Source organism: Aplidium turbinatum, chromosome 5, assembly GCF_918807975.1.
Source record: "Aplidium turbinatum chromosome 5, kaAplTurb1.1, whole genome shotgun sequence".
Classification (NCBI taxonomy): Eukaryota; Metazoa; Chordata; class Ascidiacea; order Aplousobranchia; family Polyclinidae; genus Aplidium; species Aplidium turbinatum.
This window is the reverse complement of record NC_137476.1, coordinates 36,410,608-36,427,530: the sequence shown is the minus strand read 5'-3', so window position 1 is coordinate 36,427,530 and position 16,923 is coordinate 36,410,608. Positions and strand designations below refer to the sequence as shown.

At 38.6% G+C, this 16,923-nt stretch overlaps 1 protein-coding gene across 1 annotated transcript; it reads right to left on the bottom strand.

Annotated features, from left to right (window-relative positions):
- Positions 1-332: 332 nt before the first annotated feature.
- Positions 333-15,985, bottom strand: LOC145771319 (FYVE, RhoGEF and PH domain-containing protein 2-like). The gene is made up of 11 exons (XM_082583066.1): positions 15,879-15,985; positions 15,358-15,459; positions 14,499-14,647; positions 13,303-13,492; positions 12,476-12,640; positions 11,556-11,705; positions 9,947-10,128; positions 9,009-9,354; positions 8,454-8,600; positions 1,399-1,533; positions 333-711 (listed from the first exon to the last, which is right to left on the bottom strand). The coding sequence occupies exons 1-11, from the start codon at positions 15,951-15,953 to the stop codon at positions 466-468; spliced, it is 1,887 nt and encodes a 628-aa protein (XP_082439192.1). The 5' UTR covers positions 15,954-15,985; the 3' UTR covers positions 333-465.
- Between the last annotated feature and the right edge of the window lie 938 nt (positions 15,986-16,923).

The window sequence follows — 16,923 nt, the reverse complement described above, 5'->3', positions numbered from 1 at the left end:
AGAAAGTGTTGAAGTTGAACTTGAAGGTTGGAATTCAGTTCGGTGTTAGGATTCTTTGTAAGAAATTTGCTTCATTTCTGAAAGGGGAAAATCACCACCGCAAGGCTGTTTCATCGACAGCAAGAAACCTAAATCGTAGTTTTTTCAAAACCCATAAAAACGCGGATTCTCCGGGTTTCTGTTTTTCAAATACCCAAACCAGGGATTTAAAATTTTGTCCTATATTTGAAACATTAATCTAAATTCTTCTATATTATGTTATGACGTCATCTATTCCATGAGTCAGCTTTAACAATATTTTAACCCAACATTGAACTGTCCCTCTTTTTTAATCTCAAGGCAGAATGAAACAGAAGAAGACGAATCTATTCAATAAATTGTACGTTATAGTACAATAAGATATCTAAATTCAAGTCAAAAATAAACAAGACGCTGATTATTAGCATAAGAACGGAAACATGTTCGCTACGTTTTACTCGGAACATCCGCTTCCACATTTTTTTCATCGGAAGAAGTATCTCTTTCTTCATGTTCAATGATTATTTGCGTAATGAGTTCAGTCCACTTTATTGCAACTTCTTCTTCGTCAGCTGCCAAGGCGTTTAGGTTTCCAAGAGAATCGTAAATCTTGATGACGTATTTGTATTCTCCCTCCGTTCCCAGGGTCACCCCACTTCCGGATAAGTTGACAACTAGATGGGCTTTCACATCCTTTGCAAAAATATAATAATAATATTTTATTCAAAAACAAGTTGATCATTCTTCTCGTCACAATGACAAAATTTAATGTGTCAATAAAAAATCCAAATAAAAGATTGTTTCAAGCTTGTACTGACTAAAACCAATATTTTCTATGAAGAGTGCCAGTGTATAGGTTCTGTAATAAAAAGTAAACCTACTATTTTATATGTTTGTACAGCAATCAATTATGTCGAGGAGCAAACTCAAGTTTTCACCAGACCACTTGCAATCAATTAGTATTGTTATAATTTAAATTTTACATTGTTTATTTTCAGCTGTCTTTTTTGTTGGAACTAAGTCTACGTATAGTAGTGGCCCCCAACCGTTACTTTGCATTTCTTGAATTTTAACTGGGCTAGACTGTGTATACTGTCGTACATTCAGTAACGGAGCTTTAGACTCACAGAGGAAAAAGCAAAACGAATGGGGCAATTATATTTAAAGAATATGTTGTAAAGCTACACATTGAAATTAGAATGAAATGCAATCAGAATTTAAAACACGATATTTTTATTTTCCAAAATTTGACTTTATTATTATCCAAAACTGTGCATTTTCATCAGAAAAAGATCAAATTTAAGTCATCAAATGACCCGTGACAAACATCAAGCATTGGACAATGAACATACAAGTGGATAGCATTGAAAACGTTTTTACCCGCCGAGCTTTGTAGCAATATATGAGAGGTTTATCAGAGGGAATAATGCACCAAAGATTAATCCAAGTCCCATCATCCGCGCAATGAAAGTTGTCTGACAAGATGTTTGCTTCACACAAACTGATGCTGTCGTTCTGTAAAGATATCAAAACAACAAAACGTTTTAAACTGGTTTAGGCTTGCTCTTTAATAGCTTGGTAAAATATAAGCATTGGGTAAAAATACTTGTTAATACAGTATTGACACACAAACTATATGCAACTAAGTAGAATGCATCATGAACAAGATTAATTGTTCAAAATATCATGGATGCAACTTCTGGTGCCGCCAAGTTAAACTTGAACTTTCCAAAATATTTGCTCACTCACCATCCTTCTCACAGCTCACTCTCCTCCCTTCTGTGATATTAGATAAGTGCTCTCAAGGATATTATAAATATATTATATTATATAGGATATTACATAGGATATTATATAGGATATTATATAGGATATTACATAAGATATTATATAAAATATTATATAGGATATTATATAGGATATTATATAGAATATTATATAGGATATTATATAGATCAAGGATGGCCAAATAATTTTGGCCATGATCCACTACCGCCAAATCTGACAACTTAGAGATCCACAATGGGCTGAAGATGTGCATTTTTCCTTTTGTATCATACAAAAAACATGCAATTATTTGTGTACATCTAAAACAAGGCGTGTGCTGTAATAAACAGGTCTGGTATTAGTGAGAAAAATGATGAGTGGACTTTGATTTCACAATACTATCGAAACGCGGTTTCCTGCTACTTACAGCGATTCTTACAAGTTCATGAAGATGAGTATTTGTAAGTCGTGTTCTATGGTTGTTTTTCACAAAATTTATTGCTGAAAACAACGATTCACACAGGTACGTGGAGCCAAAGCAAGTATGTAGTCTTCTAGCTAGCCTAGCAGTAATTGGGTACGTTTCCAAGAGGTGATGACCAAAACACATTTGAGTCTGAAAAAGATATCTCATTTCCTTTGAGACTGCACAGCTCTATCTGTATTTGAGGCACCAGTAACGCATACTCAATTACTCAGCTTTAAGTTGGGTTTTCCAACTGCTATTAACATCAGTGGAAAGTGGATGAGACACAAGGTCTATGACTGAACTGATTGCATAAAATTCCTTGAACCTAGTTAAAAACTCAGTGTTCAACTTTTCCAGAAACGTCACAAATGGTAGCAAATCAACATCACAGCAAGGTTAAATAAATACTAAAATAAATACTTTGAAATTTTTTTTAGAGCCAACTTGAAAGATCCACAATAAAAGTTGAAAAGATCCCGAACCGGATCGCGATTCACCATTTGGCCATGCCTGCTATTGATATTATATTGATGTTATATTGATGTTATATTGATGTTATATTGATGTTATATTGATGTTATATTGATGTTATATTGATGTTATATTGATGTTATATTGATGTTATATTGATGTTATATTGATGTTATATTGATGTTATATTGATGTTATATTGATGTTATATTGATGTTATATTGATGTTATATTGATGTTATATTGATGTTATATTGATGTTATATTGATGTTATGTTGATGTTATGTTGATGTTATATTGATGTTATATTGATGTTATATTGATGTTATATTGATGTTATATTGATGTTATATTGATGTTATATTGATGTTATATTGATGTTATATTGATGTTATATTGATGTTATATTGATGTTATATTGATGTTATATTGATGTTATATTGATGTTATATTGATGTTACATTGATGTTACATTAATGTTACATTGATGTTATATTGATGTTATATTGATGTTATATTGATGTTATATTGATGTTATATTGATGTTATATTGATGTTATATTGATGTTATATTGATGTTATATTGATATTATATTGATATTATGATGTTATCAAGGATATTATATTGCATATTATATTGCAAGGATATTATATTGCAATAAATAACGATGGTCTCTATAAAAGTATCTTGTCCCTTATCAGTGTCTTTTCAATCTGTGATATGGCTTTCTTACTGGACTATCTTCTTGTTTTCTTTTGATTTAGCTAAACGTGAAGTAATTGCATTGTGATAAAACAAGAATGGTTTTACAGTTCCTCAGCAGACTACGGAAACTGAATAGTTTCGCTTCTCATAGTAATCGTCGTCGTCTGAGCTTCTGGGGCCGAGGGTCTATCCTTTTACCACCCCAGATTCACGATGTTCCCGGACTACACTGGAAGGCTGCTAGAGAGCAGCCAGTCTTTAGTTTCATCATCCATGACGCGCAGACCTTCCACTCCGTTAGGTGGCTTGAAGATGGTACAGTCATTGATGATGTGGTCTGCGGTCTGTTCCTCGGCACCACATTCCCAGCAGGAGGAAGAAGCCATTCCCCATTGGTGCATGGTTGAGCGGAAAAGGCCGACGCCCGTACGGAGACGGTTGAGGCGCACCCACGCCTGTCTCTGTAGTGTCAGGCCGATTGGGCGTGTGTCGGCGTCGGGGATGAATGAATGGAGTCTGGTGGTGCTTGACCTCCATTCAGAATTCCATTTATGGTCCGCCCAAGTAGCCGCAGAGATGTCTTGTTTATCAGCTTCGTTGATCAGAAGCCGAGCGGCTGGCGCGAATGGGTGTCTTGATTTCAGTCGGCGGGGGTGCCCGTTTGGGAAGGCAGAGATCTTGTGGTGGAGAAGATGATTAGGCTCCAGTGCCCGTCGACCGAGGGACAGAGTGGCTTCTTCGCGACGAAGCTCAGCAGGTTGGATGCCAGCGAGAATGGGGAGATTGTCCAATGGTGTGGGACGCAGGCATCCGGTCACTGTGCGCAGGGCGCTGTTTATGGCAGTGTCGATGTTGTGGCAGTGAGCACTGCGGCACCAGACAGGTGCACAGTACTCTGCTGAAGAGTAGACAAGGGCTAAGGCTGCTATTCGCAAAGTGTCAGCCCTCGCCCCCAGCTAGAGCCTGCCAGGCGCTTCAGTAATGCAGCGCGGGATGTCAGTTTCTTGCGCAGTGACACCAAATGGTGGCGGTATGTGAGCGATCTGTCTAGTGTCACCCCAAGGTACCTTGGCTTGGGGCAGAAGGACAGAGGTTTTCCGTTGTTGTGGACATGTAGCTCACGATCAGCTTCCCGATTGTGTAGGTGGAAAGCTGCCGCCACAGTTTTGGTTTCGCTGAGTTTCAGTCGCCAGTTCTGGAGATAAGCTGAGATGGTTTGCATGTCCTGGCTCAAGGTGTCTTCTAGATTTTCCCACGACTTTGTGGAGTGGAGAATTGCCAGATCGTCCGCATAAGCGTATTTTGAGGAGACCGTGGTTGGCAGGTCGTGGGTGTAGACAGGGCCGGATTAAGACGAAACTGGGCCTGATGCTGCAGCGCAAAAACAGGCCTATTTTTTCTAGGCATTGGTACATATGCATTCGACACTCTGACTCCACCGTACACGCGTAATCAGACCGACCAAAGAGCCTTTATTGCTTTCGACGCAGTCAGCCAAATTTTAATGAACATGAACAATAATAACGACGTGTTATCGTAAAAACTCGAGAGTAACATCAGGCTATGTAACACCAACACAATTCAATACCAATATTGCCTGAAAAGCGGAGTTAATGAAGAAAAGGCTAATCCAGATCAACTTAACGTTGGCATATTGTCAATGCTGCGCTAGTGCTGCTTACTTATACTACTGTTTTTCGAGCCTTAGCAAGCGCGAAATCTTCGATCATGTCAGTGCAGTCAAGGCTGCTCAGCACCTCATGTTCAATGCTCATAAAGCGCCAGCATGTTTAGCCTTTCCTCCCTCATCGAGGACCGCAGCTCTCCTTTGACTATTCCCAGTTTTGAGAAGCTCCGCTCGCTGGAGGCATTAGACACCATCAAGCACAGATAGATGCGCAAAGCAATCTCGACGTTTGGAAATGTTTAAGAAAGGTTCAACGACGACAAAAGCTTGTACATGGTAAGCTCTGCTGACTCGTTCACACTCACCGATTTCTGGGTGCGCATAAATAATGAGTAATGAGTACATAATGAGTAATGAGTACATAATGAGTACTAATCTTACTGCCTTAACCTAATCTATTCCTAAGGCTTAGCCTAACTCAGTGGTTCTCAACCGCCGGTCCGCGAAGTACCGTATCTTACTTTCTGCCAAGCTAATTTTAATCTGGAATCATAAGCATTGCAAAGTTGATACTTCCTGTAAAACTCATTTTACGCTTGGCCGATTCACAGCAGTAGGCTAAAACTGGCATAGCCTATCTCTCCTTCGTTGATACAGCAGAACTGTTTAATAATAAAGGTTAACCTTCCGATGACCTAGATTTTGTGCCGTTTATGATTGTTTCGTCATAAACTGCGTCTAGCTTTCAAAAAGTTTTGTAATACAAGGTCATTCTTCACTTTTCAGATGCTGCAATAGCTTGTCCTGTTAAACTACAGAAGGATTAATATGGAATCAACGAACCAACAAGTGTATTTTAACAAGAAGGAAAAAACTAAGACTTCTGAAACAAATAATTCTCAAAATGGAAATGAACCAAGTATCAGTAGGTGCAAATGTAAACTACGAAAAGGGCATATGCAGATAAGTTGAGTGTCACAGAGGGAAGTAAGAAACAAAAAGGGGAATTTGTCAGGCAATACAATAAAAATACTTGGAGCTTGGTTTTACAATAGTTCCGGGTAGTGAACAATCGTCACGGCCCTAATGTTTGGTGTGCTCCCAAATTCTGCCAAATGACGTTATGAAACCTTCTAAAGTTGTTCGTCACTTTCATTCAAAGCACAACAATCTTGAAGGCAAGCCACTTGAATATTTTGGACGAATATTCTCTGATATGAACGATTAAAAAAAGCAAATGAAAAGATGACGACTACCGAAAAATCCTTTCTTCATGAATCCTATCTAGTTTCTCTACGAATAGTTAAAACCAAAAAAAGCATACACGATTGGGGAAGAGTTAATAAAGCCGTGCATCTTATCTGCGGCTGAAGTAATGAAGGGCCCTGAAACAGCTCGAAAAGTGTTATAATTTTTCATCTTAAATAAGTAGTCTATGCCAAAATCTTGCTTTATCTTACGTGCCTAGGCGTAACACTGTGCCTAGGCGTGCGAAAGTCGGACTACAAATTTCATAATAAGAATTATTTGTGGGTTAATTAAGCAAAGGAAAACTGTTCAGCGTCCGGAAAATTCACGTCTGTTTTCGTCTGGGCCTATTTCAGGAATGGGCCTAATGCTGCAGCATCAATAGCATCCACCTTAATCATGCACTGGGTGTAGATGTTGAAAAGAAGTGGAGCCAGGACCGATCCCTGTGGGACGCCGTTTTTCAGGCGTCTCAGTCTGCTTCGCCGTGGGTTGCCGGTGGTGAGGGTGAAGCTTCGATTCCTGACAAGTTCCATAATCATATGGACCATATGTCGGTCAGGAAGCAGGCGAAGCAGCTTGTAAGTAAGGCCGCGATGCCATACGCTATCGTAGGCAGCTGTGAGATCTATAGAAAGACAGCGCCGGCCTTCTTTTTTGCCTCAAAGCAGTCCTCGATGTCTTGGGTCAACAGTGTGACCTGATCTACAGTGGATTTTCCGCGCCGAAACCCAGCTTGCTCTTTTGGAAGGAGCGGGTCGATGATTGGGTTGACGCGGGCATAGATCAGTCTTTCGAGGATCTTGAAAGGAACACAGAGGAGGGATATCGGACGATAACTCCTTGGGTCCTCTGGTGGCTTGTGAGGCTTAGGGATCGCAACTACTAAAGCTCTTCTCCAGATTTTTGGGATTGTGAGGTGGTGCAGGCAGGAAGAGAGGAATCTACGTAACCAGGACTTTAGGGCATGGCCAGCATGGAGCACAAGCTCAGGGCAGATCTTATCGGGCCCTGGAGACTTGTGTGGTTTCACTAGGCGGAGGGCGGTGGCGAATTCCTCTGGAGTGAAGTCTCCAGAGATTGTTTCTTCTGGTGGTGTTTCCACTCGCCATAGGGCAGACACTTCCTCGGCAACAAGGCGGGATGCCTTGCGGTCCTTTGTCTTGTACACCCCGTTCTGCACCAGCTGGGAAGCGATGGCATTAGCAGAAACGGGGCACTGACGAGGGGAGTTTGCTGAGCGCCCAGTGAGGTTGTTGATGATGCTCCATGCTTTGCGGCTTGAGTGTGAGAAGTCGATGGTTTGGACAGCTTCGTTCCACCGCTCAAGCTTCTTTGTGTCCAGCCGCTCAAGTAGTCTGGTGGCGGCGGTGTTAGAAGCAGCACCACTTGTGGCGGCTAGGTATGAGCGGTAGAGAGTTTCACACTCAGAGTCCCAGCATGGTTTATAGCTGGTTCGATGGCCACGTGGTATTGTGGCCTTTGCCGCAGTTATTATGGCATTGCAGAAGTCCTGGTATGCCTCGTCTGCGTTGCATGTTTCAGTCGGTGGTAACTTTGCAGCAGACTCATTGGTCAGGAGGCTGTATTGATTCCAATCGGCTTTTTTGAAGTTCCATCGCTTCACCGGTGAACTCGGGACAGGAGCCACAAGTTTTGGGGCGGTGATGAGGGACGGCCGGTGTTGGGACCGCGGGAACTTCTCAAGCACACGTCTGTCTGGAAGAGAGCTGTCGACACTCGCGAAGGCCAAGTCAGGGTTTGTCCCTGTTCCCCAGCGGCCGGAGTGAAAACTGGCTGGTTCCTTTGGATTGAATAGGTAAACTCATAGTAATGTTGAAATACTATGTTGTCTTTCGCGCTCAGTCCTAAAGGAGATGAGCTATGTCCGAGAATGATATGTTTAACCATTAATTAATGGACCATAAATTTCCAACAAAAGTAATCAATTCGTCATCCAAGAAAACTTTGGGCCACTGCACGGCATAGTGAACACTAGAAAAATTTACAAACTTGACATTTGCTTTAACAAAGGCCTTAGCATGATACATACACACATAATAGATCATTTTCTAAACTGCTGCTTGTGGTAGATAATTTCATCAATGAACAATTTACCGTTTCTTCCCAAAGATATTCTAATTACCTGCGTTGTATCTTCAAATTCATCAGATGAATTGCTTTTTTCTTGTTTCGAGAGCATTGAAAAACATTTGTCGCATACTTTGTGCAATGAAGAGGTGGAATCGTAAGGCAACGTTATTTTATTGTTTGAACAACCGGAACAAACCACCTTTGAATATAAAGTTGACTATTTACAGAAGAACAGAAATTAGGTAGAAAAAACTGTAGATCTAAAAGAACGTTCTTGTAATATCTTGAGGTACGATTACTTAGGCTACGTACCACATAGCCTACCTCTAAGTATCATGTTTAACCATATGGATCACGAGTGACAGTGACAATTTGCAAAAATAGTTTTCCAAGCTTTGAAATCGTGCTAATCACTAAAGAAGAAACCAATATAAACTAATTCAAACAATACAAGTAAGAGCTGTAGCTATTTACATTAGAACATGATACATGATATTGGTTGTTGTAGCAGAATGACATCAAGTCATGCTGGGTATTTAGCTCCTGACTCGCTTCTGAATCTTTTCTCTGTTCTATCTGGTGACTCTCATCAATTATTATGACTCACCCATCCGCACGCTCGACAGTGATGACGTCTACGGAAGACAACGTGGAAGTCCTCTGAGCATCTCATGCACATTGTGACGTCTTGATCTTTGATCCAGTGAGGAGCTCTAGTCCCTAACTCTTCCTCACTTAAAGTGATGAAGTTTGGATTCTGAATGACAGGAACTTCGAGGAGGTTGGTTTCTTGATTTGTGAAGTTTCGTATATCAACACTGTTTCGAGGAGATCTGGAGACTGAGGAAGAAGAGGAAGCACTCCCCATCCTCCTGAAAGAGTTTTCATCTTCTATTCTCTTTTTGATGGCCTTGTTGATCGCATTCAGCCAGTCATCTTTTTCATCTGGAGTACTGCCAATAGATTTCAATAAGTGAGATAGTTTGTTCAAATACCCGAATCAGTCAAACAGTTCTCCATGCTAAGGTAAACTAGAAGCATTTCTTGCTGAACTTTTACAAACGGATTTATACCCAAAGATTTTAAAACTATTTTATGATCTGAAAATATAGCTTACACCCTATGTCTAGCAAAACAAACTAATCGAAACTAACATAAAACATTTCCAAATTTAATTTTACTCTTATTTACGGATAGAAACAGTGTCATGAGGCATGGAAATGTTAGAAGATAAAATCAAAAGCAAAACACAGATTATCATACAAATGATAAACGAAGTTTTACCACCACCATTCTACTGCGGACTCATCACTCCATGAGGAGAGATTGCACTTAGTTTTACGACTTTTAAACTAGTTTTTATATCAAGGCTATCTAGTGCTGCTACTACAGCAGAAATGGATTGTCATTCTCATTTATTTCTTTTTGAAAATACAAGGTTATTGTTTACATAAAGATTTGACCGACAATGTTTGTTGACGTTTATTGAACAACGCCAATAATGACGTCATTATTTGTTAATGACGTTACCCATCAACATCTTACTTGCACGAGAACTCGCTGGACTTTCGCACGCCGTGAACGCAGAAGACGTTTGGATGAAATTCATTGTCGATGGAGGCTGTTGTGGCCCCAACAAGATTGAATCTAGCTTCTATTTTGTGTTTCTTACTTTGGAGTTTGTGAAAAGCAACACATTCCTTGCAGCAGAGAAGCATGTCGCTGAACTGAAATACAAACGTTTACAATTCTTTAACATGACCGACACCAGCATTGCAGTGGTAGCAATGTGAATGCTTTCTTGCCCACGAGCGTGAATGAAGTCGAAAGGTACGATTTGAGTTGTTTGTTAATTACGCAAGATGGAAGCAGAGGTCGTGTACTTTATGCAAGGATTTCTAGACGTATGGGATAAGAAACTACCTTTTTGTTAGCGGAAGAGTTAAGCTAGTTGTTTGTAAATCGAAACTTTGTATCTACATCTCCAGTTTTACTGCAATGATTGCAAATGTGCCAAGTTAAACAGTAACCTTTTGCTGACCATCTCCGAGCATGATTAATGGAAAGTGTGAAGAATCTCAACCAGGTAAAGGTTAAGTCACCACAAAACTTTTCTCTCGATTTTAAATTCTTTGCCATCAAATTGTTGGTAATTGCAAACTCAGTCTTACTGGGCATAATGTTAAAAGCTCGTTATGGTCTTGCAATGATTTCCTTTCATTGAGGCAGAAATATATCGCACATTGCAGCTGGCTTTTTTTTTACATCCGGGATGCATTAAGTCGAAAAAAAAGAATTAACGAAAATAGACAAATTTAACCCTATCTTAATACGAGCTTTTTTCGTACGCGGAAAGTACGTCACGGGCTATCTTAGCCCCTTGCTAATTAATCGTTAATAACGGGAGCTATGAAAATCACAGAGCCAAAATATTTTACAAGATAATAGCCATGTGTATTGTGCGTACAGAAATTAAATTTTTACCCAACCAATTTATTGAAATAAAGTGTTTGAGATGAAAAGACGTCAGAAAGTCGATTTTTATTCTACTTTTCCGAAAATAGTTTCAAAATTGAAATTTTTGAAGTATAACATAAAGTAATGCTAGACTAAACAAAAATTACTTTCGCTCATAAATATAAAGAATTTTTGGTCGTTTTTGCATTTCAAAGTAATTACACTAACATTTATATTGCACTTACATTAAATTATATATATCTAGCGTTGTACGAAAATGTCTAGCCACCTGAGACGAAATGTTTATTGTGAAGGGCAGAAAGGTAGAAAAATGACCAGTTTAGGTTTGAAAATTTGGAAAGAACAAAAAATAAAAGTCAAGAAATTTCACATTTCTAGCATATTTCCTTCTGGGAAATATTTCACTACTAGAGTGAGGCGTCCTCATAAAACCCCGTGTCGCTACAGATAGGGTCAACAAAAGAAGAAAAAAAGACTAAATGTGTTTTCAGAATTTGTTTTTGATAAAAAAATAAAAACCAAAAATACCAAATTTAAACCCATGCCCGACAAGCGTTTGGACTACTTATCTTCTTTTTTTAGTGTTAAAGTATTTAACTTTTCGGTTTGTTGGTTATAGGAGATCTACTTGTCATGTAAACATTACATTTACGTATTCTTTATTGCATTCACTTACGAGATAAAGGTATCTGTTGTGCCCTTTGCCGTCTCTAGCGGCTACTTTAGTAACAGTCCCTTCTTTTATCAATATTCTTGTCATGTCTTCAGTGTCAAAATCAACGAATGCCAGTTTGTTGTAAACTTTCACAAGGTTTAAGCATTTTTCCTGAAACAATACAGAATGTGTTAATTTTAGGAACTGACAAACTACAGAACACAATGTGCCAGTGGGCAATAGGCCTATATGTGATTTAGCAAATAAATTGATATTATAATTTGTGATTTTTTTTACTATTCATGTATTTTTAAAGGTTTATCTTATTCTGGCATTAGTTCTTGAAGAGAGGCATACGAAAACTTGCAGCTATGAGCTATGTATAACCTTATGAAAATCGAAGGTTGTCCCATACTTGATTCAAGTGTTAGTTATGGGATGATAAGGTTCTCATTGTACTAAGACTTCGGCACTAAGGAGAGTAGGGTGGCCAGTTCCTTTCTCTCGGCCGCTTTTCCTGCAGAAACTATGCCTACCCGATTTGTTACCCTGGGTAGAGTTGAGTGGTGCTTTCAACAACCAGCTTAGCCGGAAGTCGAGCAAGATTTGAATAATTGGTAAGCCAACGCCTTCTTAGTTGCGCTATCCCACTGCACAACACCATATAACTTTATAGACTAGTAGTAATTTTCATGTTTTGTACCACCAATTTACTCTTCAATTTGTGATTTATATTTCAATCTGACCTCAAAATCATGAGATTTTAAACACAAGGGCAACATTGGCGGTTGTGATAATTCCAAGATGCATATTTATATAAATGTGGATAATGGATATGCAATGTTGTTTAAATGTAATTATTATTCTGTTAGGCTGATTACTTTCCACTTTGTTATTGAACAAACTGCTACATTAATTTGAGATACTTAGCACGTTCTTACTGTGGTCTTCATAAACTCGTTTGAATGGTTGGCAGCGATGACGATCAGTTGCAGAGCAGCTTCTACGTCATCTCGCATTGGCGAAGCTTCTGGAAGCTTCTTAGCAAAATCCTTCAGCAACATTTCGTACCGAGGGGTCCTTTGTACAGGCACCAGCATATGTTCCTGGGTAAATATGGCCCAAATGAACTTTCGTCATATTACTTCACTTGGGTAACAGAAGTATAACAAACAAACAGCAGACGGAATAAGCAACCACTTTTAAAGTTCTTGACTGAGTCAACAGACGTGGATTCGATACCCTGTCTGGTCAAATCAAAGACTTGCACAAAAGACACTGACAATTGTTTGTGTTGACAGATTTTTTAAAAAAGCTACTAAGAAAACTACTTTGTCCTGTGCAGGGGGTTTAACATGTTTTTAAGTGGTATCGAACCGTCGCCCATTCGAGCAACGCACCATGTCTGTCCTCACTCGGCTATGCAGCCGGCACCCAATTGATCTGACACAGTGCTACGCAAAGACACACTTTTAATAATATTGGAAGTATTTTGGGTGAAAAACCTGGCTAGTGCTTCAAAAAGTGCATCACATTGTTCAGAAAAGTGTAAAATATGTTGTTGCTTTAAAGAAAGTTGTCACAACACTAAAAAAGTAATTATCTGAAATAAAAAGTTTTTGTTGAACCAAAGGCATACGAAGCCATATGGTTCAACAAGACAAACTCTCTACCGAAGCTCTAAAACGTTTTTGGTAGGCTAAAGATATTGCGATTGATTGTATTTTAGTCAACCTGTGAATTTAGAAAAAATTCTTTTTTTCCCCACCTGCAAAGGTAAACGTTTGCATTCCGGGAGTTCGTGAATTTCTTTGATAACGTTTGAAAATTCTGTTGACTTTTCCAGCCACGTGTTTATAGTTGCTCTGGCTCTATCAAGATTCTCCACGTACAAGCCGTACATCTTCAGGAAAGGTCCAGCTTGAGTCATGATATCTCCGATTTGAGGGTTCGAATCCCTGAATGTGCATTTATTGAATTGTTATTAAATAAATATTTTTAAAGGCATACTAAAGGAAAATTTCAAACCGCAATTAAGCATTAAAATGAGTAAACTGAACATTCAAGAATACATTTCAAAAACAATTACCGAAAAAAATTTGTTTTCAATGGCGCTGGCAAGGCCCAAAGTCCAGAGTTTCATTTATTTTCATTTTTTTCAAAATGACCAAAACGTGCAAACACTGCTCGAGAATACGTCATAAAGGCCAGCAATAACAAAAGCCACGTTACCAATCTGATGTTTTGAGCAAACTGTCTGCTGTTTTGATGTTAAAATGTGCTGTTTTGATGTAAATACATACATAGTCTACAGTCAAATCGCCCGCAGTAACAATTATTGCGTGATCGGTTGATTGCTAGCCTTTATGACGTAGACTGCACAGTCGCACGCTTCGTTGCTCAGGCTCAATCTCATTTTGAAAGCCCTGACAAAAGCACGCCCACAATGGTGGTCAGACCGCAATGGGGCAAAATTTTATTGAAAATCGTTTTATGGTAGCATGTTAAACACAAAGAACGTGGAAAATCGCCAAGTCAGGTTTTTCCTTTAGTACCCCTTTAAACTAAAACAGCAATGAAAAGACTAAAAGGGAAACCAGTGCACCTCTTAAAAAGCTGTTAAAGTTTTTTTTTACTTGTATTCAAGTTGGCTGTATCTCTTGCTGAATCCTTCTTTTGCATCAAAAACCAATCTAACATTAGATTGAAGACATAAACTCTTTGTTTTTTACTAGTTTTACATTCCAATTATTCTTCAATGTTTGTTCTATTTTGGGCGTGGCATTCCCTGCAAATTAAAAAAAAGTCTTCCATGGTATTGTTATCCATTTTCTGTTCGCGAGGTAGTCCACGAACAAAGCTTCCAGTCACCCCCATGACCCAGATCAGTATCACTATCAAATCGGTGGATTTCGTTTGTTATGCAGGTTGTTGTTTTCAAACGTAAACAAATAGGTTCCTCACCATTGGTCAATCCTCTCTTTCAGTCGAGGGAGTAAAAATGTGCTGTGGAAGAGATATATGGCGGAAAGATGTTGGAAGATTGTTTTTATCACCGCCTCGGGCACTTCGTTGCTTTCAACCGACAAACGAAGAAGTCGTTTGTAAAATACCTGAAGAAACGTGATTATCACATGTAAGAAGTTAGTTCTTCCCCTTTCGTTAGTTTAACGTTATTATTTCGAAAAGCTGGCTGCAAGATCGACTGGTGACTCGAGGAGACGCAGATCGACACCCCCTCAGGAGCATGTAGTTGTGTTTTAAGCTGGACAATAATATCTGAATGTGCCACGATTGGCTTTCTGGCCTTCCATTGATTTGATCTAAATTGTCAATCACTGGGCCCATGCTTGGATGCGACAAAAACTTTCAAAACAACTTTATAAAAGCAAGATGGCCTGCAAGCTTTCAATTTCAACCTTATAGCCTACTGTTGAAAGTACTAGTTTGTCGTTGGTGTGCGAACTACACGATCTACATTCGAATGATCTCACGATACACTGAGCAGGATCTGTAAGCTTGATTACAGCCTACAGGTTACAAACATTGAACAAACTGCTGAACAAACAACAAAAACCGTTCATAGACCACATGCTGTGCTGACAATGCAGTAACAACAACATAGGAGTTCTATCGCTTTTGAAAACAAGAATTGCTGTTTTTTTTATATAATTATTGTAATTACACAAAAATCACATATTTTTAATTGGTTTCATTTTCTCAGTTGATAAATTTGTAATAAGTCAGATATATTTTTATACCGACCTATTTTCTATTGCGAAGGTTTACGTTGATGAATTACTAATTTATTATCACTTCATACCTGGTCGAGGAGATGCAGTACACTGACGTAAGTCTCTTCTGTTGACAGCAACTCTTTTGCAATTTTGTGTAAAGCAGCTTTTCTTTTTTCATCAAGTGGTTTCTGAAATACAAATCAAATTACTTCATATAAGTTTCGCTACATTTTCGCTTCATTGTAGGCCTACTTTCACTATATCTCACCGATTATTTCACAAAACTATTGCAGTATGTTGCCATTTGTTAAAACTGGAAACATGTTCACAAGCGCCGTTACGTCGAGACATAAATATTTGAAAACGCAACAAAAATAATGACAAAGTTATCATTGAGTCAGTATTTTTTACATTGATTCTACGTTTGTCAACCTAATCACGAGAGTAAAAGCAACTACAATAATGAACTTTGTGATTTATTTGCTGAAGTTTTGTGTTTAAATTAAGAGCTATTAGTGAAAAAACATGCAGTGGTTTAATATTTAGTCAAAATTATATCAAACTATATTGAAGCGACGTAGAGAGATGTCAACGGAAGCAATTTTACCTCAATAATAATTTCCTTTCCAAGATTTTGTTGAACGTCTAAACGTTTTGGCTTCAGTGGCACTTTTGGTTTCATGGTTGGTGTGGCAGGCTTTTTAACCGCCTTCTTCCTCCATTCCTTGTGACCTCGTTGGAAATTTTTTACTTGCTCTGGAAGTTTCTGATGGAAAATCTTCGAAAAATAAAATAAATATCATTGGAAAAACTTGAATCACATCACTAGACAGCAGCATACCGTCTTCATTTTACAGTGTTTGCTCCTTCGTAGGCCGATTAAAATCCGCCATGTCACATTTTGCTTCCTCTTTTGCCAAGATTGGTCCTTAGCCGACTAAAGTTGTCATTTTTTACATCGTTTCAACGTTGCTGGATGATGAAGCAATAAAAAGGCAACTTTTTGCCTGTGACTGGTTAGACTTTCAAAAAACTTATGTGGATATATAAAGTCCAATATGACTTCGTTTTGCTTTACAAGGGCTATTTTGGTAAGCAATTTAATGTGATGTAAGATAATCCGTCACTTAATCAATGTGACGTTGTAATGCATTGAGTCAGCGTAAATTCTTCTTACATGGCCAAGCTTTTCTTCGTAGGCTTGAGCTGCGTTCATAACTCGACTTTTACAGAAATGTTGGTTTTGATTCTGCAAAAATAATTTAATTGTTTAAACACACTACTTGAAATTGAGAACTACTCAGAGAGACTACTCAGAGTCAACTACTCAGTGAGACTAGGCCTACTACTCAGAGAGACTACTCAATTGAGAACTACTCAGAGAGAGTCAACCAAAATGAGTTTTTCAAGTAAAATAAGGATTAAAATTTTGCTAAGAAATTGCAAACCAGGTATCGAACCATGTCCTATGGGTTGCTGAGATAAACCTATTTGCAGCCTTATTTACTTCTTCATTTTGAGTGTCTTTGTTTTTATTGTGAAAGACTGCATCCATGTCTTGAATCAAAACCTTCTCATATGTTCGAGCTACTGCCTCAGCCACATCACACCTTGTTTGATTTGACGCCATTATAATTCAAAGGTTGTTATGT

Coding starts and splice junctions, on each gene's coding strand:
- LOC145771319 (XM_082583066.1), bottom strand. CDS start 15,953: ATGAAACCAAAAGTGCCACTGAAGCCAAAACGTTTAGACGTTCAACAA. Junction 10,129..11,555: donor ACAACAGATACCTTTATCTC/GTAAGTGAATGC, acceptor TTTGTATTTCAG/TTCAGCGACATGCTTCTCTG. Junction 9,355..9,946: donor TCCAGCGAGTTCTCGTGCAA/GTAAGATGTTGA, acceptor ATCTATTGGCAG/TACTCCAGATGAAAAAGATG.